Source organism: Eptesicus fuscus, chromosome 7 (assembly GCF_027574615.1).
Source record: "Eptesicus fuscus isolate TK198812 chromosome 7, DD_ASM_mEF_20220401, whole genome shotgun sequence".
Lineage (NCBI taxonomy): Eukaryota > Metazoa > Chordata > Mammalia > Chiroptera > Vespertilionidae > Eptesicus > Eptesicus fuscus.
Genome location: NC_072479.1, coordinates 62,923,822 through 62,946,428, shown reverse-complemented (window position 1 = coordinate 62,946,428; position 22,607 = coordinate 62,923,822). Strand labels below are relative to the sequence as shown.

Sequence of the window (22,607 nt, the reverse complement as noted above, 5' to 3'; positions counted from 1 at the left end):
AGTTATAATGGAGCATGTTTTGGATCCCAAAAGTCATGGTTATCAAGCCAAATAATGATCTAGCACCGTGGTCGGCAAACTGCGGCTCTAGAGCCACATGCGGCTCTTTGGCCGCTTGAGTGTGGCTCTTCCACGAAATACCACGGCCTGGGCAAGTCTATTTTGAAGAAGTGGCATTAGAAGAAGTTTAAGTTAAAAAATTTGGCTCTCAAAAGAAATTTCAATCGTTGTAACTGTTGATATTTGGCTCTGTTGACTAATGAGTTTGCCGATCACTGATCTAGCATATTAAAATGGGATATGTTTTCCTCCATTTGAAAGCCTGATTATATAGTTTTATATAATCAGGCTTTCACATAAGGTGACTGTGTGTATCTTTGTTGTACAGAGTTAAAGATGTATTACCGATGAAATGGAGTAGTCACTGAGGTTCATCTTCACCATTAGTTCTTGGAGCATTCTAACCATGTAGTCTGAGAGTGAACTTGAAACCACTATTAGGTGTGATTCGGCTCGGCTGGAGTCCACACGGGCACAGCTGTTGGCCGATACACTTCCGAGTCCAGTAAGCGAGGCTGTGCAGAAAGCCGGGCGGGGGCGTGTTGCTGCTTGTCCCGGAGGTGATACAGGGTCCCCCCGCCTGCTTTCACACCTGCCTCTTGCAGCATATCTATTCCTTCTGGCCGGTGGTTTCTGCCTGGTTCCTTGAATGACCTCATGACTCACCACTGGCTTGAATTCAGAACCACTTGGCTGGTCTGGAATTAAGATTTAGCACAGGCCTCCTCCTCCTTGATGGCCTTTGTCCATTTGTGGAGTGTTTGCTTCGGCTCTGTTTCTCTTCAGTTGAACTGGATTTTGAGCTCTCAGTTGCCTTTAAATGGATGCACCTCAAAATAGATTTCCAACATCTTTTCTATTATGCATGGCACGCTTATATCTGTCAGAAGGCTAACAATGTGTATGTTGTGTATCTGTGCCCTTTCAGCTAACCATTGCAATGAATTACAGTTTCTTAAGCTTAGGAGAATAGAACAGGAGGCACAACATTGTGGGTGACAGACCTTGCATTTATGCAAAGGAGTCTGTGTGTTTGCACACACCCTTTGTGGCTCCTGTTTACAAGTCAGCAGGGAGAGAGGGCGGCTTTTATTAAATCTCATTCTATATATAAAATAATTGCTTGTAAAAATACATGTTATCCATGGAAACACAGCTGCTTCCTTCAGTGAGTGAAAGGTTCATCTTGGAGCTTCTACAGTCAGCAACGCTGTGCAGCCTGGAGTCTGATTTGAATTTCCTATTTGCTTCTGTTGTGTTTTGTGACCAGGTTCAATTAAGGGTGTAGCTGCCATACATAATGCAGAAGCTATATTTATTCCGTTTATTTCCAAAAGGACTTTCAAGACACTTACCTGTTGTTCTAAAATGAGTCATAATTATAAATATTTCATGGGGAGCCATTATCAGCATTAATAACAGCTTTCTGGGGCAGAATGTCATTTGCTATTTTAGCACCAATAAAAGTTGGAAAAAAAAAGAGTTATTTTCCTGGAGTTGATTAGTCAAACCAGTAACATTGAGAGGAAACGTTACAGGGTTGTGGCTTTGGGAGAAGTTGATATGACCTTTAGGATTTCCTACTCTCATTAAAATAATTTCCAACTAAATAATTTGGCCTCACCCTACCGTATAAGAAAAGATGAAATAACGACTATTATAGACAGTTTTTTTAGATTTATTAAATTGTTTTCCTACTATCTAAACAATACCTAATGAATTAGAAAAATTAATCAGTTTATAAGAGTAGGCAGTCCGTTATTCCGTCTTTAACTCCAGAGTGCAATCGATCATTTTGTGGGTGATAGAATTCCTAAGTGCCTTTTGAATTATTTTTGTTTTTCTAAGGAGAGCGCCTTTGGTGGTGGTCTCATCACCACACGGTTTCTCCTTGCTTCCTGTTTCCCGTGTCATGACGATACCACCATCTGCCTGTTCGGTTATGAAGGGAAACACCTTCCGACAAACAACCCGGGAGCCTCCACCCCTGCGCCGGCCTGAAACACCTGCCTTCTGTTCTGTCTGAGGGATTCCTGCCCGGCCCCCGCAGCGACCCTCCACTTTCCACACACACTAGCTGCCCTTTTCTCAGGCCTTAGCTTGACCCCTGGGTGGAGTAGTGGCTGTGCGAATGCCTCTCCCCGCCAGCCTGCTCCCGAAGGAGGGAGCTGCAAGGCCTCTGCTTCTTTCAGTCGCGGCTGGAACACCAGCGCCTGGCCCTAGTCCTCATAGTCATTTAGGTGACCTGAGCTTGGAGTTTCAACACACACACATCCCACTGTGAGTGGAATTTACATTAAGATTGCCCCAGCCACCCCCACCAAGTTCTGTACGGCATAGGTTTTGGGGAGGGGGCAGAGGGCTTTTTTAAAAAAATACATTTTTATTTCAGAGAGGGAGAGATGGAAACATCATTGATAAGAATCATTGATCGGCTGCCTCCTGTTCCCCCGCAACTGAGGATCCAGTCCACAACCCAGACAGGTGCCCCAACTGGGAATCAAACTGTGACCTCCTGGTTCATAGGTTGATATTCAACCACTGAGCCACACTGGCTGACGAGAGGGTAGGGGGCACTTTTTGAGTGAAATTTCTTTTATTTAGCGAATTCCCCACTATCCTTTGAGATTATTAGAGTAACCTGGGGTGTTAACCAAAATTGCCTCCCTGAGTGTATGATTGTGACTTCTGAAATCTTGGGCATGGGACATAAGAGAAATGGTCTGTCAGTCTGTAGTCCGGAGGCCGTAAGCTAGCATTTCGTACATAGAGCATGACACAGCACAGGCACCAGTGTCTCCAGAGCGTGGCCTTCCCAGTGGGCACGAGCCATAATGGAATGCAGTGAAGTGATGACATGGGCCCTGTTTGACCTCACCTTCCTCCATCCCTAATTTCAAAAAATTGATTAAAACAATGTGTTAATTTCTCCATTTAATTTACTGTAATTAATGTCAGCTGTCTTCACCTGCTCCTTGCACCACCCCCTTCCTCTCCTCTTGCTCCAGGTCTACAGCACCCCCACCCCATTCTCTAGGACGCAGACCTGTCTCCCCCACTTCCTCACCTCTGCTCTGTTTCCAGCCACCACCTGCATTGATGTTTCCTTGTCTTGGTGGATGAGCTTTCCAAAATGGAAAAAGCACTATAGCTAGGTAGCCTTTTAAAAGAATGTGTGTGTATAAATATTTTTATTTATTGTTTTATATACACTGAGTGGCCAGATTATTATGATCTCTGAACATCTGGCCACTCAGTGTATATCCTATATAATAAAAGGCTAATATGCAAATTGTCCCCTCGACCAGGAGTTTGACCAGCAGTCAGGCCGGCCAACCGCCCATGTCCCCTCCCCCTGGCCAGACCCCACCCCACCCATGCACGAATTCATGCACCAGGCCTCTACATACACACACACACACACACACACATACACACACATACACACACATATATACACACACACACTGAGTGGCCAGACTATTATGCGTTCAGAAATCATAATAATCTGGTCACTCAGTGTATATGTATATGTACACACACACATACCCCATGGCTTTTCAAAATTTAAGGAAAACAGTAACGCAGAGGAAACACATGCCACAGAGAGGGAAATGTTTGGCCATATCAAAATCAGCCTAGTAGTCGCATCACTAAGGACTGAAATGTGAGTGGCTTTGGAACATGCAGCTGCGGGCAGATGCAGCAGGAGTCTCGGTGCAGGGGTGAGGGCTGCGGCAGGGGCAGCGAGGGGTGGTGAAAGACTCAGTGTACATACTTCAAGAAACTTGACTTTAAAGTGGTGAAGAAAGCGTGGAAAGTATTAGCATGTAGGTCATGAAGAAGTGCCAGGCGAGGGTTATCTTTGTTTTCCCGATGGGTGTTTTTGCCTTGCTGAATTGAATTAATAGGTTGTTACTTTCTCTTTCTTGCTTGCTTTCAAAAGTTATTCTCACTTGAATATCAGAACAGACTATACCATCTGGAATTGATTTTGGTGTCAAAAGTGAGGACTCTATGCCACTTTTTTCAGTGTGGAGCTAACTGCTCCATGCTCGAATCTACTGATTTGAAGTTTCATATTTATAATACATTAAAATCCCATGAATATCTGCATCTATTCTGTATAATTCATACTATCTACTAGTGCACCTGTTATAAACTGTTTCAATTATCATAGCACTGTAATATGCATTAATATCTCGTAGAGCTAGTCTCGTTTTGTTGTTTTTCAGGATGTCCCTAATACTGTCAGTTCACACATTTCTCCTATTGTTTTATTTGTGTATATTTCTTTAAAAATTTCAGCATCACTTTTCAGCTTTTTTTATTCATTTGGGATTATTAACTAAATTTGCATTCAAATGCTAAATTATATTTTAGAGAAAAAAATTATATGCCCCCAAATGATATGTCCCCTAAGTTGAGTCTGCGCATCATTTATTCATTCATCATTATTTGTTTTACCTTATTTTTTAAAGTCATTGTAAGAGTCTTAACATTTCCCACTAATTTATTTCTAAATCATCTGTACTTTTGTTGTCATTATAAATGGTATCTTTTCCTTTTTTGGTTTTTAGCTGAGCTTATGGAAATCTAATCCGAAGTTCTGACTTCCCTTGAATCAGGAGGTCTGGCAGCTGTGAGTGGTCCCTTCGTTAGGACACGCACTTGCCAGTTCACACCTGTAGGTAGTTGAGTTCATTTAGGGTTGGATGAGTCATAGACACAAACATTGACATCACTGCTTGATGCTGTGCTGCTGACTCGATGACATCACCAACTCCAGTCCTTATCTGATTTCCCTGAACATGTCCACACCTGTCTGTACCACACCCTGCCTCTGAGACCAGCAGCCACTGCCCGCTGCTCCTGCCCAGCAACCCTCCACAGCCTGGCCCTGGTCTAAGCGGTAGCCCTAAAAGGGCTGACATTCTCCCCTCCTCCACAGTCTTACTTGCATGCTGCACTAGTTTACTTTATAAGCCTGCCAGTTAGGAGGAAAGAGTCTAAAACGGAACATAATATCGTAGAGTATATATAGTGTACGCCACATAAATTACAGGCAAGAGGAGAACTTCTAAGTCACCACTTGTATCTTGACTTACGGTGACCACATCAACTGCGACAACTTCAAGATAAAACTTCCTCAAGAAGGATTATATTTTACCTTAAGACCCGTTTGTCACGTACATTTCTGTGATGTGTGGTAATACCTCAACTTCTCTGACAGACTCAGGGGAGCTTTCTCATTTGCCTGTTTTCAGCATATTTCCTCCACCGTTCTCTAAGCAGAGTCTTCCCAAAGGTGCATGTCTTACTTCTTTTTAGCTTGTTAGATAGTGCCACAGTTTTGTTTTGTTTTCCAATCCTAACTCACAAGTCATCCTCCAACGTTCTATTATGTCAACATTGAGAATGAATAATATGCTTAGAGTGTCCCAGGTTCATTTACCAGCAAATAACTTTGGTTGATTAAAGATGTTTAAATATATTATTCCTATTAAGTATATAAATGTGAAAGAAACAGGCTATAATTCATCTTTTGCCTTAGAGATCTCGTATTTGTGTTTTAATTACTTCACTGTTGAATATTATTAGTGCCACAAATGTCTGTTCTCTTTGGGGGTTAGTTTGTTGTTGGCCGTTGTCTTTCCATCCCTCCACCATCCATGATGTGTGTCCATTTCATTGACAGTTATTCAGTTTGGCTTTGTCACCTTATTTGTGGCCTCTTTTCCACTGGCCCCTCTGTTGGCTCTGGTGAACAATATATTGGAAATAAGAGTGGACGCGTGGAAAATGACTACCCAGTACCGCCGCATGGTGCCAGAAAAAGCCCAGGACATCGGAGCGTGGCAGCCCATCATGCAAGGAATCGCAATTCTGGCTGTGGTGACCAACGTGAGTAAAACCGAGGTCACGGGGTCAAGTCGTTGAAAAGGCCAAAAATGCATTAGCATCGCTACCTGAGGAATCAGATGTTTGGTATTTCTTAAAATGGGAGAAAGATGTCAAGACTGTCATCCATATCAACAACATAGTTGTAATAGTTATAATTGTTCATATTTTTAATGTATTTTATTTGTAATTATGACTCATGACTTACAAAGTCAAGATCTCTTACTGAGGCAGTTGCTAAGAAGGCTAATCATTATATTTATTGTTGCACATGTGCTAAAGTTTTTATTCCCTAGAAACATGGTAATAGTAATAACAAACACTGACTTTTAATCCTCACGTGACTGTAAAAGGAATTATCCAAAAGTGCTTTTATAATGGAGATAAAAATCTATCCATTTAAATGTACGGACCCTAAAATAACGGCTATCATTCCACCATGGTTTACCATCTATTCCTATTTATCAATGTAAAATATTAACTATTTGGTGGTGAAATATAAACACTTCCTGCATTCCCAATCAGTGTCACCTTCCTTGTCTCCTAGGACAGGTTCTTTAAGGAGGCAGGTCCCATCTCTCCTCCCCACCCCACCCCTTAGTCACTGCGAGCCATTCTCTGGTTATTAGCTAAGCTGCCTCATACCCTGCGTGTATCCCAGCTGTAAGGGAACAGAATTCAGTTGTTTACAACCTGTGTTGATTATGCACCTGTCTGAACAATCTCTCTCTCTCTCTCTCTTTTTCCCAACAAGCCAACAGGAAGCTCTCAGGCAGACCAATTCCCATGCCAGCTTATCAGGGGACCTTCTGCCCCAGAAGTATTATTACAACCAGGCTATTTCTTCCCTTATTTCACAGCCAAGTTCACTCCCAGGTTGCAATCCCCAGCAACATGATATCCCGTTTTTAATTTATTAATCAAGCCACATTTGCCCTGAGTCCCTAGCCTTTTCCCACAAGCACTTACAGACTCAGAACTGAATTCGGCAGTGCCTGTGGGCCAGGCTCCTGGATGGGGAGGGTGACCGAGCACTGCAGGCTCTGGGGTCAGACCCGAGCTCCAGCTCCCAGCTCTGCAGCATCCCAGCCGCACCACCTTGGGCCAGGCCTTAACACTCAGAGCTCGTTTCATCATTTGTAAATTGAATACTAATTCCCGATCACACACTTTAAGAATATCATATGCCACGAAGGGCGGTTAGGGAATTCAGTGAGTTAATGCGTGGAATGCTCAGCAGGGCTTGGGCCTCCTGGAATGTTAGTTGCCGCTGTTTATCCTCTTCATCATTCACAGTGACTCCGTGGAGACTTGGACAGGTGTCTAAGCTAGAGGCACAAGAATTTAACAATGTGCTACTGTCTGGACCATGCTTAGTTATAGCTCTCTGGAATCCAGCTGTCACCCCCAGAACCCTCAATTTATCTGAATTGCATGTCATCCCTCCTTTTTGGAGAAAGTTGCAAACCACACACGCAAAAGCAACTAATAGGTTCTACAAGTGTCCATTCCCCCAGAGAGCCCACACCTTCCACATCCACAGCGCTGCGAAATGCAGACCGACGTTCGGAAATATGACAGTGAGGCTGCCAGTGCCACAGTCATAAGAGAATGAATCTGTCATGTTCAATACGCTGCACGGCACTAAGCGGGGCGGGAACGCGGACTTGTGTGCTTTAGCAACATTTTCAGCAACAAGGTTTGAAACCAAAAGCGTTTTTGTTTGACCTTCAGCTAACCAGAAAATTCAATTGAGTCATACTCCCTGTTCCTCAAGTGTCTGGTTTGATTGTATCAGGCACCTGTCCTAGTATCCCCAGCCTGGCTCTACTCCATCAGCGCAGATGGAGTACTGGCTGTGTTCCCTCTGTGTATGTACGAGTGTGTGCACACACAGGCACACGCGTGCATGCTCATGGTGCTGCTGGTTCTTACCCAAGTAGGCGTCGTTTCTTGCACATGTATATTATCACCTCGGCTACCTAATGCTTGCCTCCCCAGTCTAACATGCACAAGAAAGGCTAGCTTTCCAAAAGAGGGGAACTTTTAACTGTAGGAAGAAGAGAATAGCTAGCAGGGATGAAAATGGACATGACGCAGGAGTTTGGTATACAGTCATTCATTTTAAAGCTGCTCGCTCAATAAATAAGCTGAATTGACATTGTTGTATTGTGCCAGAGCATCTGCTATTGAAGACCAATTTTAATTTATTTTTACATAAAGGGAGAATTGTGTTAGGAACAGCATGTGAAATGAAGCACTGCATTTATTTGTACTATTGCAGCGTGTCTCAAAGCAGCTCAATTCAGGAGGAGAAAGTATCTTGTCTGAAGATAATAGAATTAACTTCCTTGTCGGAATTTTTGTAGCTCCTTAAAGCACATCTGCAGGTGATTCTCTAAAAAGCTATAGTTGAGTAAAATAACAAAAATGTTCTTGCCTTATAACACCACCACCACCACACACAGAAATATTTCACTTTGGGGGAAATTTTGCAATACAAATGCCCCTTATTTGGTTTCCTAGTTTGCCTGAGATCTTGTTTGTTGACTTGTGGTCTCATTGTATCTAAAGCATATGTTCCTATGAATACTCTTAAAAATCATAGCGTGCCAAAAACATGACTGTTCTTCTGCTTCAGTAAATGCCCAAATCAGTGAGCTTTGTTTAGTCACATAGAATTTGGATTAAAATATTCTTTCTCCTTCCTTCAAACCAGTTTTACACATTGGAAAGCTTAAAGCCCAAATTAAAAACTTCTGGAGAAAATTCATGTAATTCATAGTAGCTTTCCTTCTGAGTAGACGTCTGCCTAGCCGCCTAGTTTAGACCCACATTTAACTTTGACCCATACTTATTCCTTTAGTCTGGAATAATTTATAATGTTCACAACTTTATATCCACTTAATATTTTGGAAGTTTAGAGGCTTAGATACTATATCTAACAAAACAGACATCATTGCTTGACTATGTGAATGGAACAACCCAAAATAAGTGGGGTTTTTTGTGTGTTTTTTGTTTTTTTCTACATTTTAATAACATTAATTTAAAAATAGTTGCTCTCTAATGAAGCAACTTCCATAAGTATATACTGACAGTTTAAAATCAGATTATAGACTGACTTGTCTGAACAAGTCTAGATACTATAGAGTAAAAGTATGAATTTAAAGGCCATTAATTTAGATCAAGGAAAATGTATTTTATGCAGCTTACATTCCTATTTTAAAATCAGTTTTGTATTAATTATTTACACTACAAAAGAATTATATAGAGCCAAATTATTTTTAGAATATTGAGCTCAGTATTACACCTTCTCATCTAAATCATAAAAGGTTTAAAATATATTGAATAGAGCTCCAAGGTTGATTGAATTTTGTTATATTCTAATTTGGGGGGGAAAAATTCACATACATTATATGTGCAAGCGGCTCTTGATTTATCCACAATATCAGAATCCACAATTATTCTTACTGTACTTAAGAAACATCTCAGGCAACTTGTTTTTGAACTGTAGGTAAGATTTCTGGAAATTTTTTAGAATTGAAGACCAAAAGGAAAGGAACTATTCTACTTTAAAGCAACTGCTCAAAGATTTTAGGATATTAACTCTCTATACCCACTTGTTATATAGTTAGGAAAGAATTAAGGTTTCTGAATCTTTAATTTTAAAAACAATCAACTGATAAAAATGTAATTCTAGCATCTTTGTTAACCATACCTAAAAGGGCTCTACATTAATGCCCCCTCTCGTTTCCCTCCCAACACAGGCCATGATTATTGCTTTCACATCAGACATGATCCCCCGCCTGGTGTATTACTGGTCCTTTTCTGTCCCACCCTATGGAGACCATACAGACTACACGATGGAGGGATACATCAACAATACTCTCTCCATCTTCAACATTGCGGACTTCAAAAACAGAAGCAAGGGAAATCCATACACTGGGCTTGGTAACTACACCACATGCAGGCAAGTTTTGCTTATGTGTTTAAAAATGCATTTCATCTTACGACTTTTATTGTAAGGCAATTCTATTTGGTATAATTTAAATAAAATAGCTAGAGATATCTTTTCCTAGCTTTCTTTTAATACGTAAAAGTTAATACAGACTAGGGTTAGAGTTTCCAATCATAAAGCAAGGTTTAAAGGTGAGAATTTCAAATGATTACAGGGAGACTGATCCTGAAGAAAAGCCTTATATTTTAGAAAGAAGAAACTTAAGAGTTCCAAAAAGCAAGGTAATTCATTTGTCATGACTAATGTGCTATTAAGCACAACCTGACAACATTGAATGATGACAAACTAGCTCTCTCATTTAACAAAGAAATGCAAAGACAAGAAATGCAAATACCTCCACCTAACCAGCAATATTCTCTAAAGGTATCCCAAAGTGCTCTGCCTTTATTTTAATGGTTGTGGGATCAACTGTGGACAGTATACGTGAACTAAATTACCCCTTGATAAAGTCTGTTGACTACAGGTCATTGAGTAATCTTTTTTTTTCCAATCAGTGACTTAAACCTAAAGGAGGATTTAAAATGTATTTAGTTCTACTCAAAGCCTTCTTCAGTTCAGATTCTCAACAACATAACCAAGAAACCAGAAATAAGCCTCAAATAAATGTTTCAAATTTACACATAGTAGAGCTTCTTCAGAATTCCACATTGAATCTGCTTTATATAATTCCAGAGAGTAATCAAACTCTTCTAGGTCTAATAGGTTACAGGAAGAAAATTAGAGGTTTGCTACCTGAGGGAGAGACACTATCAGCAGTAGCACATGACATCTGACCACAAGGAAATGAGCAAGAAACTTATAACAAGCAGACAGTACTCTCAATAGCGGGGGAGAACCCCATAGCTGAGTGAACCCCGATGGCACCATTATATAAATAAATTTATAAATATATTTCAGAAAATACACTCAATTCTTTTAGTTATATAGTCTTAAGAAAGCAAGGATAAAATACTAGGGGAGAAATGTACAACACCTTTGTTCTCTTTTTACAAAGATGGGATCTGTCGATACCATCATTTTCCTATATCACTGGAAGAGTATTTCAGGGTTTTGTTACCAAACTGAACTCTTGGAGAATATTTATATGATGTCCAACTTTATAAAAGCGTTGTTTTAAATATAACCTCTTCCTAAATGGGCCCTTTGTTCACAGCATTTGATCAAAAAGAATGACCTCCTGATCTGCCTCCTCTGTGTTTGCAGGTATCGTGATTTCCGTTACCCTCCTGGACATCCTCAAGAGTATAAACACAACATCTACTATTGGCATGTGATCGCCGCCAAGCTGGCTTTCATCATTGTCATGGAGGTAGGAGAAGCAGACAGACTTTGAAATAATTTATACGGCAATATATTTGCATACCTTTTATCAGCTTTAAGTGTTGCTGACTCTGACTTAAAATGTACAATACATTCTTATCTCTTTCTAACAATTATTTTAGGACATGTATTAATCAAATTTGACCTGAGAATACCCATAAAGCTCACATTAATTAAATGAAGTTGCTTATCTGCTTTAAAAGTTAACCCTTTGCACTCGCTTGCTTTTTTCTCGATTCCTTTATTCTAATGCTAACCGTGTCGAGTCACACTCGACATCCGAGTGCAAAATTAAAAGCATGTTGTGTGCTAAGAGGATTCAATTCTTTTCAATTCTGTATGGAGAGTCTTTGGTAGGGGTTGGGGCACTGAGCTACATGTTAGGCTGAGAAGGGGCTTATTCAAAATGAATAAGATGTGATCTCTGCCCTTGAGAAACTTATTGCTGTAATAGTTTTACTTGTATTATTATATCTATTAGTTTTACTTGTATTATTATATATATTAATTTTCATAAAATTCCTTCTTATAATATTTTTATATTCTTAAAGTGAACCAGCTCTGAAAAATGATTAAGGCAGCTATACATTTGAAAATGATCAACTTTACTTTTTACACTGGGTGAATAGCTACCACCAAATTCCAGAGCCTCAGAAATTGCTTGCTGTGGTCAGTTAGGGTTACATTTAGCTGCAAGAAACAGAAAGTCCATCTGTAGTGGCTTAAACAAATAAGGGTTGATTTTTCTCACATAAACTTCACTGGAACTAGGTGATTGCTCCTGAATCAATACCAGCTCACTGATACAAGGAGCATGTCTCTGATTTTCTAGGTTTTCTCTCATTCATTGCCACTTTATGGTTGCAGTATGATGGCTGCAATTCCAGATAACATGTGTATGTCCTCGGTCAGAAGAAGGAGAAGGACGATGCTAGCCATATCTGTTCCTTTTTGTCAGGAAAGAAAATACTTTGCCAGAACTCCCCAGGGCAGACTTCTTCCATGTACATCTCATTGGCTAGATTTATAGCAAAGGATTCCTCCTCACAGCAGAGAATGCTGAAACAGGAGGTATTTGGTTTGCTCTGAACAAAACCATAATTTGTTAGCAAGAATGAAGTGGGATTGGGTACCTGGCTTTGATCATTTTTCTAGTATTTTTTAATAGTTACCAAATACTAATAGAAGAAGAAAATAATTCATCATTAGCTCATCATAATAGGTGGGTTCTAGAAGTACTATATCTGGTATACAGCAAGAGTTACTAGTTTATATTCAAGTATGTCATTACCAAAGTGTTTAGACTTCTACTTTTGATCTCATGGTATACTAGTTACTATGAGGGGCCATCTCACTACAAAACATTTAGAATCATCTTAAAACATAGTTTCCTTTGCTTTTGAGCTCACAAGAAGGGAGGAGAATCTACAAGAGGAAAGAAAAAAAGGTGACGGGGCTAAAATAAAAGTACTGAGCAGCGAGTACCCCTGAACTGAAGTTCAGGAATGCTCTGAGAACCAATGCAATTATCAGTGTTTCCATCGAAAATCTCAAGGAGACCACGACTGTGGTCAGAAGCAGGTGGAAGAGCAGACCTTGCGGCTCTTAGATTCAAGAAATGTGTATCTTCTCTAGAAAAAGTGTCCTCAATTTAGACCCCAGGTTTTTCTCAAATTGAAATAATCAAGATGAGCTTACAATCCAAGATCAAACAGGCTTCCAGTCAACCTGGTGGCTTAGGTAAATGCTGTAGTTGCCTCCTCCATGACCACTTCAGAATTACAACTAAACTACAGAACAGCCATCACTGAGGACCACCTGAAGCCCAGCTGAACAGAAATTCTATCACTAAGGATATTAAGAAGAAACAGCGACAACACTGATAGGAGGAGCCGAAATCCTCCCTGGAGGAGTGAAGAGTTCCAGCTCCCCTGCCGGGGGTTCCAGTGCCCGGAAGAGAAGTCCCCATAAATTCTGGCTTTGAAAATCAGCAGAGATTGGTGGCTGAGTGAGATGTAGGGCTGCTGGGGTCCCAGGCATTTCTCTTAAAGATCCAGTGCATAGACTTATTTGGATTCACTTGCTTTGAGATCCAGTGCTGGGACAGGAGCTCAAAATGAATCAGGGATATACCTGGAGGAACTGAATTGTCTAGCATCAAAGGCAAGAGCTAGAGGGCAGCTTTCTCCTAGATAGAAGTGTAAACAGAAGCATTGTTCCTTTGCTGAGTGCTCTCCCTCAGGTGCAGACTGATGCTATACCTAAGTTTCCTGCAACCTGGCTAATACAGTTCTCCCTGCCCTGGTGATTGATTCCCTGAGCCCTCGCCCCACCCAATTTTCTGGTCCCCCAAGCCGAGTTCAGTGGCTTTCCCATACAAAAAGCCTGTCTGGGTTTATGCTGCAGACTTTTCTAAAATCTCTCAAAGTTTCACAGACCCCAAACAAGCAACATCTGGCCTCAGTGTGCCCCGCACCTCTTGCTAAGAGACCCTAAAAATAGCACTAGGGGCACAAGGCTTCAGTTCAGGGCTTAGCCTCTCCCAGACACCTCCAAGCCCAGAACAAGTGGCAACCATCAACAGATCACTTTATAGCTCATACCAGGTAGCCTCAGGCAGGGCACAGGCAGCAGCTGACCTTGGCCTGCACCCCCCAAAATCCCTCAGAAGCAACATACCCTGTGGGCAGCTTCAGACCACACCAGAGCACCACCCAATCACCTCCACAAATGGCAGACTCAGCACGCACCAGAACCCCACAAAAGCAAATCCTGGTACGGAGGATCAGCCCACACACAACAGCTCCTCCACTGTAGTCACAACCAGTCCTTACAACCAATTAGCCTGAGGGTTAGTCCCTCCAAACAGCAATCAAGGCTCAAATACAACAGGAGGGTACACACAACCCCACAAGGAACACACCTGGAGCACCTGGGTCAGGTGACAAGGGAGACTTTGCCACTGGACCCCACAGAAGAGCAACTACCTAAGGCCACTCTTCCAAGACCCTGAGATGTAACAGCTCTACCTAAAACATAGAAACACAAGGAGTCGACCAAAATGAGGAGACAAAGAACATGCCCCAAATAAAAGAACAGGAGAAATCTCCAGAAATATAACTAAATGAAATGGAGGCAGGCATTCTATGTGATATAGAGTTCAAAACAATGTTTACAAGGATGCTCAAGGAACTTAGAACTTCAAATGCATAAAAGAGGACATAGAAACCACACACACAAAAAAAAAACAAACAAACAAAAAACACACACAGAAATGAAGAATATATTAAGAGCAGTGGTTCCCAACCCTTTTTTTTTTCTTTGCCATGCCCCACCTAAGCATCTCTAAAATCCTGATGCCCCTTCCCCCCAGTGACATATAATTCTTATTCAAAAAGTGAACTCCTATTCATGTGGAAGAAGCCTAAAAGGCCATTAATTTGGTCTAAACAAGCTTCCAAAGAATATGGCATCCATGAAAGAGAAAAAAAAAAAGAAGAACAAAAGGACAGTTGAAGTACTGAGGAAGAAATCACTAAGAAATTGTAAAAAAATAATAATAATAATATGAAGTGATATGAAAAAATAGCAAAGTTTCAAAACATAAGGAACTGAAATGCATAAGTATGTCACAGTGTATACTTATATACTGTATATGAGGCCCCTAGAACCTTAAGAAATGCAAAAAATGCACTGTTAATAGCTCATTCTCGAATTGCCCCCCTCAAAAATCAAATTGCCCCCTCCTTGTGGGTCATGTGCCCCATGTTGGAAACCACTGTATTATAGGGAATCAAAAGTAGATTACATAAAGCAAGGATTGAATCAGCAGTTTGGAAGATAAGGTTGCAGAAAACACCCAATCAGAACAGCAAAAAGAATGTCCCCCCCCAAAAAAATGAGGATAGTTTAAAGAGCCTCTAAGACAACATCAAGCATGCCAACATTCACATCATGGGGGTACCAGAAGGAGAGAGAGAGAGAGAAAGTGAGCAAGAAATTGAAAACTTATTTGAAGCAATAATGACAGAAAACTTCCCTAGCTTGGCGAAGGAAATAGGGATGCTTTTTAAGCATTCTCATCTTGAATTTTCTGGACGTACCTATCCAGCACAGAGAGTCCCCATTGAGGTGAACCCAAAGAGGCCAACACCAAGACACATCATTAAAATGACAAAGGTTAAAGACAAAGAGAGTATCTTAAAAGCAGCAAGAGATAAGCAGTTAGTTACCCAGAAGAAAGCTGCCATAAGACTGTCAGCTGATTTTCCAAAAGAAACTTTGCAGGCCACAGAGATGGCATGAAATATTCAAAGTGATGAAAAGCAAGGACCTACAACCAACATTACTCTACCCAGCAAAACTAACATTTAGAGCAATTTAAAAACACTGTATACAATATCATGAGTATACTAGTTACTGTGAGGGGCCATCCCACTTCATTCTTGCTAACAAATTATGGCCCAACAATATATTATTTTGGGATGTATACATATTTTGTTAAACTTTTTTTAAGTAAAAAAAAAATATATAGTTTACTTTTGGGGAAGAGGCTTGGGAACCAGATAGAAAAGGCACACACCCTAGAAATGCACAGAATTATCAGTGTTGTGGTGAGTGTTGTAGATACTAGATCTGTTCTTTTCTATCAAATAGTACTCCTGGCATAAGTAACAACATGGAGCGCCTAGGCACAGCCTGGACGCACCTGTGCAGTGCCCACCCTCTTGTCCAGATGCCCTGCCATAGTGACCAGCAAAAGTAAATGAGAGGACCGTTTCCCTCTATGTCTTTGTGGCTGACTTGTTTCTTTTTCTCTCCTTCAGCATGTCATCTACTCTGTGAAATTCTTCCTGTCATACGCAATTCCAGACGTATCGAAAAGCACGAAGAGCAAGATCAAGAGAGAAAAATACCTAACCCAAAAGCTTCTTCATGAGAATCACCTCAAAGACATGACCAAAAGTATGGGGGTCATAGCTGAGACCATAATGGGAGCAGCAGATAACCATTTACGACCCAAATTAGAATGAGAGCTTTATGTTCTGAGAAGCACTTTAAAGAATTTTGCTCTGTCAAAAAAAGACTATGAACCTCTGATGAAAATGCTTAAAAAGCGCCCCTTCTGCAAGCAGGATGGACTGGGGTTTTCCTCTGTTTGATTGTTTTTAGGGAGTGTGTCGCCGCTTCACTTTGCCAGACCTGTGCCAGTCACCTTCCCCTCACAGTGCCATCCTTAGAGACGAGACACGCCAGCTTCTGCGTGACTGAAAACCGCCGACTCAAGAGTTCCGCCTGAACGCTGTATGAAGTGGCAAATAGACTCAAGGATTCCTGACATTTAGGCGAATTATCACAGGCCTACAGACAAGGAAACCTCAGTGAACAGGAAATAGTTTCAGTCTTCATGGTGGCGATCTGTCCATCTCACAGAATGCGCTTCATGCACCGGAAGGAAGGTAGCGAGGTTCTGCAGCGTGTTCGTGCTAACCCACAGCGACGCCTCTTATCTCCCAGGAGCCATCCCAGAATGTTCTGTGCCTAATCAATTGCAGCTCAAAGGGAGTAAGATGACAACAGTGGGGAAAGTTCCAGATTCAAATAGAATTTCATTCCTATTGATCAGGATAATTAATTTACCTTTCCTAAAGATGTATAGTTTCTTGGGGCGGGGGGGAGATCAAGGAATTAAAATTACCTCTTCTAAAGATGTGTAGTTTCTTGGAAAAACAAATCAAGGAATTAAAAATACATTTCTATCAACGTAATGGTCTGGAAAAGATAAGCCCATCAATTTCCCACAGTTGCCCTTTATCCACTAGCTACAGGGCGCACAGTATTACAGATCACAAGCGCCATCGCGAATGGCACCCCCTGCACAGCCACTGTGACATGATGCTGAGTGTGGTTACCAGAACACCAAGTGCCCTGACGGTGAGCCACACTGTGTCCCTGTGTGGGGAGCACCTTTCGGCAAGGATTCCATGGGATCCTGTGTCCATGGGATCCGCATACCAAAGCCTCTGCCCTAGGTAGCTCCCTGCACCCTCCATTCTCCTGTTCCCAACTCAGTAACTTGTTTGTAATTGCATATTTGCACCAGGGGGGCATTTGTGGGGAAGGAGGAAGACAGGAGTAAACCCAGGTTATTCCCAACCCAGAAAAGACTCTGGGTTTGGTTTGTACGTCCAGCCTCCTTAAGGCCAGTCGGGCATGTAGGCTCTGAAAAGAAAATGGTTCGGTCACAAACCCTGCCCTCAGCCGGAGGTCACTTCCTGCTGAACGCCTGCACCGTGCCCGTCTTGCCCGCGATGTGTTCAGCTGAGCAGTCTTTTCAGCGCTTTACTGCCTTTCAGGTGCTAGGCCCGCCGGGGAACTCGAGAAGATACGGAGCCCGCACTCCTCACCACTGACTGGTATCGGGAGCAGTGGGTGCGGGAGAAGGCGGCTAGCGCCGGGTCCTTGCTAGATGGGCCGCCACCCACTGGGGTGCTGCTGAACGCCCAGGTGCCACGGGAGCCAAGCTGCTCGGGTCCCAGCAGCAAAGGGAAAGGAACCGTGTTTCAGTGTTTAGAGGCTTGTTCCCATAGGGTAGTCGAACTCCAGGTCACAATTCTAAGTACCTGCCATGAATGTTTAAAAAAAAAAAAGCAGTATTTCCATAGGACTCCTCAAAGCAGTCTCTGGACTTTTGAATTGTCCCAATGGACCAGGGACAGCATTTCACCAACGGTCGGGATAAGGCTGCTGATGTGATCAGAACGTGGCCATGAGGGGCCGATGCACCGGGAGTGAGAAAGGAATTTCTTCCCGGGGGAAGCGTTCTCATCCCACACCGCCTAGTGCCACTGCTCCTGTCCCCACTCCCCTGCGATACTGCCCCTGGAGGTGGTGCGCATCCTCTCGGATTACCTCTTCTCCTCCCTGAACTGTGTGACTCTCTCCTCGTGTTGGATGTGGCAGTTACTCGTTGTGGATGGAAGCATGGAAAGGAAATGCTCTTGCCTTATCTCCTCGTATATAAAAACGTTAAAAGAATTAAGCATTTATGTTTTCATAAGCCATCTTGCATACATTGTCTAATTGGTCTAAAATATGCTTCCGTGGACAGGAGGGCACAAAACCTCTACACCTTTTAAGGCAGCGGATGTGACACATGACACTGCCAACATTTCCCAGGCAGCTCCGTTGTAGCGGGCGCCCAGGGTCACCCAGGACACCAGCACTGGTAATGGAAGTCGAGTGCTGGCTTGTCAGTGGTGAAGAAAAAGGTGGGGCTCTGTCTGCAGCCATCATGGCTGGGTCTGAGCGTGCGCAGAGGCGGCGCCCCTGGGGAGATGAGTGGGTGTGGCAGTGGGCCGGTGAAGGGGGAAATCCAGCCCTAGAGCTGCCCAGCGTTAACCACTAGAGAAATGTTCATGTCCTACCCTTTTGTAATGCCTGTGAATTTTAATAGAGCGAAGCATTTGACCAAAATACTCAGGGGAGTTTTCTTTAACTATCCCTCCCATGTTTTAGTTATGTCAATTGAGAGAAGGGGAAAGCTACCATTTGTGTTGGAAAACTAAACAAGGCCATCTTATAAACTGTCACCGAAGTCTTCCCTTTGAATTGCGCACACATCTTGAATTTCAGAAAACAAGAATTCACAATAGGGGGGCAGAATGTGCTCTGTTATTGAAACACTTCTTATAACATTTGTCATGTTTGTATTATATTTTAAGATGTTTAAAAAATTAAACTGTATGAGTAGCTTAACTAAAGTAGAACTGAAATATTCATAATGCTCTTCATACACCGTGGCATAAGATGTAAAGTTTGTAATGTTTTGTGATTTCTGTGCATTTTAATATTCTTTTATAATTATGAGAATTTTAATAAAATTATTGTAAAAACAGTACTGTGGTCTACTCATTTAATTGTCTTAATGTTTTTTAAAAAAGAGCAAATATACCTGCTGCGTACCAATTATGACTCAGATAACAAATGTGCACTTTTGTATAGATTACTACAGACCTGGTGCACAAATTTGTGCATGGGTGGGGTCCGGCCAGCCTGCCTCAATGGGGGCCGATTAGGGCTGGGCTGGGCCGGCCCGGGGGGCAGGGCTGCGGGAGGTCTGCTGGCCAGCCCCACCCCTGATCAGGGGCAGGGGCAGATCAGGGGCAGGCTGGCTGCAGGGAGGGGCCGCAGGAAGTTGCAGGGGGCCAATCGGGCCTGATCAAGCCAGTTGGCCACTGCAGTGTGTGTCATAGCGACTGGCCATTCCAGTTGTTCCAATTGTTCTGTCATTCTAGTCGCTTGGCTTTTATATATAGAGATATCTAAAATTATATTTTTTCACAGCCTGCACTTACTTTGAAGCATGGTTTTTCTGGGATAAATTGTGGGTGGAGATTCAGGCAAGGCTACTGCATACAGTTGTTGGGTTGGAACCCTGCACAGGGCACCAAGCCTGGAGACCAAGTGGGAGCTGCAAACCAGCCCACCTCTCACCTGCACTGGCGGGAGGAGGAGGTGCTTGCTCTAAATGCATACCGACAGCTTCTGATCACTAAACCATGTTGGTAGGGGCAATGTCGCCCACGGAGGGCAAGTGTCTATGAGTCTCAGTAGGTTCTGTTTGAATGTAAAATGGCCCTGGGTGCAGAAAGGGGAAATTATGGAGAATATAGGACATAAAAGTTAATCTCATTACAAAAATCAATCTTTTTTTGTTTGTTTTTTGTTTTTTAATCCTGCGTTTCCTGTTTCTATTTCTGCCTCTGGACAATATAAAATCCAGATTTTAACTCACTTAATCCTTTGATTTTTTTTTTTTTTTGACCAGCTTAATTTTCATTAGACTTCCAATCAAACTAAGTCAAATATAGGCCATAACTGAACAAACAGGAAGAAGCTTTTTCTGATTCCTAAATAACACCTTTGGGACTGGTACTAATAATGCTTGAAGGGAAGAATAACGTTATAAGTCCGGCAGAGGGCAACTAGAAGTTCATTTCTTAAGCACAGTACCCCCCCCCCCCTTTTCATTTGAGTGGGGGGAATGGTGAGATCTTAAATACAGTAGTTCCCCCTTATCCACAGTTTTACTTTCCATCAACTTTTTTTTTTATTGCCAACTGGGGTCTGAAAATGTTAAATGGAAAATTCCCCAAATAAAGAATTTGTAAGACTTAAATTGTGTGCCGTTGTGAGTATCGTGATGAAATCTTACCCTACCTGGGACATGAATCATTCCTTTGTCCAGCGTATCTATGCTGTGTATGCCACCTGCCCATTAGTCATAAAGCAGTTAGATCGACTGGCGAGGTGTCACAGGGCTTGTGTTCAAGTGACCCTTATTTTACTTAATAATGGCCCCAAAGCCCAAGAGTAGTGATGCTGGTAATTCAGATATGCCAAACCTTACGGTGCTTTCTTTAACACATTAAGCGCCAAGCCTGTTTTGTCTTCCTTTCCGTTTAGCCCGCAATATCCAATTTCACCGATATGCTGGCTGCACCAGTGACTGACGAGGTCGGGACGGAAAGTCTAGTGTCAGTCACCGGTGACTGACATGGTGCTTAAAGTGTTAAGTGGAAGGTGAAAGGCCTCAATATGGAAAGAAAAGGTCATATGCTGAGGTTGCTATGATCTATGGTAAGAACACCATGAAACTGGAAAGGAAAAAGAAATCCATGCTGGTTTGCTGAGAGAGAGAGAGACCATATTCACATAACGTTGATTACAGTATCTATATATATAAAAGCCTAAGTGACTGTTACAACCGCTCGACCACTCGGCCAGTTGCTATGACATGCAATAACCACCAGAGGGCAGACATTCAACACAGGAGCTGCCCCCTGGTGGTCAGTGCACTCCCACAGTAGGAGCGCTGCTCAGCCGGAAGCCGGGCTCACAGCTGGCAAGCGCAGCTGTGGCGGAGGTAGGAGCCTCTCCTGCCTCCACAGCAGCGCTACTGAGTGGTGATGGCGGCAGCTGCAGCGGGGCTGGGATAAGCAGGAGCGGTGCAGCGCTGGCCCCGGCTCAGGCCCCTCCCCAGCTGCCTGCCGCTTCATGCACTGCTACATCTCTCGGGGGATGTTGGACTGCTGATTTGGGCCTGACATCACCAGAGGGATCCCAGATCGCGAGAGGGCACAGGCCAGGCTGAGGGACCCCACCTGTGCATGAATCCATGCACGAATTCATGCACCCGGCCTCTAGTATTGTTATAATTGTTCTATTTGATTATTTGTTATTGTTGTTCATCTCTTACTGTGCCTAATTCATAAATTAAACCTTACCATAGATATGTATGTATAGGAAAATATATATATAGGGTTTGGTACTAAAGTCATAGTATGTGTGTATAGAATTCAGTACTAATCGAAGGTTTCAGGTACTCACTGGGGGTCTTGGCACCTATCCCCTGAGGAAAAGGGGGGACTATTGTAATTGGTCTTTATCTGCCCCCCCAGTACCATGTTTGATGTTTATTTACACATTATCTCACTGGTAACATGATTTTTTTTTCACAGACAAGTTTTAAGTAACTTTTTAAAAAATGATTATAAAAGAAGTACATGATTATAAAATAAATGCAGCATGTTAGAAAAACAACAACAACCCCAAGCTGTACAGAAAGGCTGTGCAGGAAACCGGAGTCCTGCCCTCAACCCAGCCCACTCCACTCCCAGAGGCCCCAGGAGTGTGAGTTGGGGGCATCAAGGGCACTCCAGAGATTTGCTTTGGTTTTTAAAAAAATTATATTCTGTGTGTTAAAATTGCAGATCAGGAAAGCTAGTTCTTTCCTTCAGCTCTTCAGCCCAAATCCTATTCTTTTCATAAATGTAGCAAATTATCACTTTTTCAGGAAACTTTTTGTCTACTTGCAAAATTAATAAAGTGCTTTTAAAGTATCTGAAATGACAATTATAAATTTAGTCTATTCTATTTCCTTTAAGTACTCCAGTTCCTGACCAACTGTGGCCAAGAGGCCATAAGTAAGGAGAATGCAAACTTCTTTCTCCTGCTCCTCTCTTTAGAGGACACCTTCACAAAGCCATTTAGCCCACGTTCTCCTTGTCACCCTTTGTTACTGGGAGACTGAATATGCAAGAGGGCAATGGCCGGACCATACATAAAAATAACACCCACAACCTGTAACCACCAGCCCAGGAAATCAACCTCTTATCTACAATAATCAGACAGGAAGCCAGCCAGACTGACAGGAAGTCAGCCTGTTTTATCTGTAGTGACAGTCCAAGAAGCCAAACAACCCCTGAAAACAATCAGCCCCAAATGGCCAGGACTTTCCTAATTT

At 42.4% G+C, this 22,607-nt stretch overlaps 1 protein-coding gene across 2 annotated transcripts in view; it reads left to right on the top strand.

The window, feature by feature from the left end:
• Positions 1-19,193, top strand: part of ANO6 (anoctamin 6) — a 187,826-nt gene extending 168,633 nt beyond the window's left edge. For both annotated transcript variants that reach the window (XM_028144209.2, XM_008140584.3), the window contains 4 exons: positions 5,759-5,964; positions 9,729-9,931; positions 11,183-11,288; positions 16,126-19,193. In XM_028144209.2, coding sequence (XP_028000010.2) covers positions 5,759-5,964; positions 9,729-9,931; positions 11,183-11,288; positions 16,126-16,332 — 722 coding nt within the window. In that variant the 3' untranslated portion in view covers positions 16,333-19,193. The remainder of the gene's footprint in view (positions 1-5,758; positions 5,965-9,728; positions 9,932-11,182; positions 11,289-16,125) is intronic.
• Positions 19,194-22,607: the final 3,414 nt, after the last annotated feature.